This window comes from Egretta garzetta, unplaced genomic scaffold (assembly GCF_000687185.1).
Source record: "Egretta garzetta isolate BGI_Z169 unplaced genomic scaffold, ASM68718v1 scaffold243, whole genome shotgun sequence".
Taxonomy (NCBI): Eukaryota; Metazoa; Chordata; class Aves; order Pelecaniformes; family Ardeidae; genus Egretta; species Egretta garzetta.
In genome coordinates this window covers 26,218-27,471 of record NW_009259041.1, presented here as the reverse complement: position 1 = coordinate 27,471, position 1,254 = coordinate 26,218, and the positions used below count along the sequence as shown (strand labels likewise).

The window sequence follows — 1,254 nt, the reverse complement described above, 5'->3', positions numbered from 1 at the left end:
CCTCCACAAGATGTGGGACAGCTTCGACTTGCCACGGCTGGTCAAATGCGCCAACGTGGCCCCCTGCCCCAACACTGTAGACTGCTACATTGCTCGGCCAACCGAGAAAAGAGTCTTCACCTATTTCATGGTTGGAGCCTCCTCCATCTGCATCGTCCTCACCGTCTGTGAGATCTTCTACCTCATCTTCAAGCGGGTTGTGCGGCGAGCACGGAAGTGGAAGTCCACCAAGCGCTCCGTCAGCTACAGCAAGGCCTCCACCTGCCGGTGCCACCTCAAGACAGAGGAGAAGGACAACAAGTCCCAGACTAGGTGTGTGGCAGCCCTGTGGGCCTCGGCTCCCAGCCTGGCTGCCATCTGATGGGGTGATGGGAGGGGAAGAGGGAGGGCGACGTGTCCAGGGATGGCTGGCCCCAGAGGTGGCCACTGGTGATGCCACCACCGGACTCTTCAGCCGGGACCTTGATGGCTCTAAAGGGGAGGGGGACACATCCACAGCAACTCTCCTGCTTGGGACCATGGGCACGTCCCCGGGTGTCCCAGTGGTGTGGGCACGCTCGGCGGCAGGTGGGTGCCAGTTGCCCGTGGGCATGCCTGAGAGTGTCTGTTCTTTCCACAGAGGAGAGGAGCTGTGAGCTTGCCCGTCCCAGCTGGTTCACCTTCCCCTTGGCACAGCAGCTTTTCAAGCCTGCCAAGTCCCTGAACCCTCAAGAGTCGACCCGTATGAAAAATGACCAAACCCAGCAAACTGAAGCCCCCCGAGAGAGGCCCATGGGTGCCTGAGCAGATGCAGGTAAGGCAAGGGCAGCCCCGGAGCTCTGCCGGCTGCACGTGATGGTGCCACGGGGCTGGGACCTCACAACGACGCACAGAGGCCGTGTGGGGCGGGCGGGAGGGAGCATGGGGGCTCCCATGTCCCAACAGCTTCTCTTGGGTCCTCTAGCTCTGCTGCTCCCATGCTGTGCACAAATGCATCGGTCAGTGCCCGGTCAGGGCTGGCGTCGCCCAGTGCAGTGACGGTCCCCAGTTTGCCAATACTGGGGCAGGAGCAGCTTTTCCCACTTTCCTCATGCAAGTGCTGTGCCGATGTCCTGCCCAAATGCCCTTGCTGACTCTGTCGCTTCCCTCGGTGCCCTTGCAACCCCCCCTTGCCTCAGACGGACACATCACGCAGCATCAGCTATGGATCCAAAAGGCCAATAAACGTCTTGTTGGTTGTAGGCACTGGGATCTGCTCTGCACGCTGTAAACCCG

The 1,254-nt window shown here is 60.9% G+C and overlaps 1 protein-coding gene across 1 annotated transcript in view; it reads left to right on the top strand.

Annotated features, from left to right (window-relative positions):
- Nucleotides 1-361, top strand: part of GJB3 (gap junction protein beta 3) — a 795-nt gene extending 434 nt beyond the window's left edge. The window contains exon 2 of the mRNA XM_009634974.1: nucleotides 5-361. Within this exon, the coding sequence (XP_009633269.1) occupies nucleotides 5-361 (357 nt within the window). The remainder of the gene's footprint in view (nucleotides 1-4) is intronic.
- Nucleotides 362-1,254: the final 893 nt, after the last annotated feature.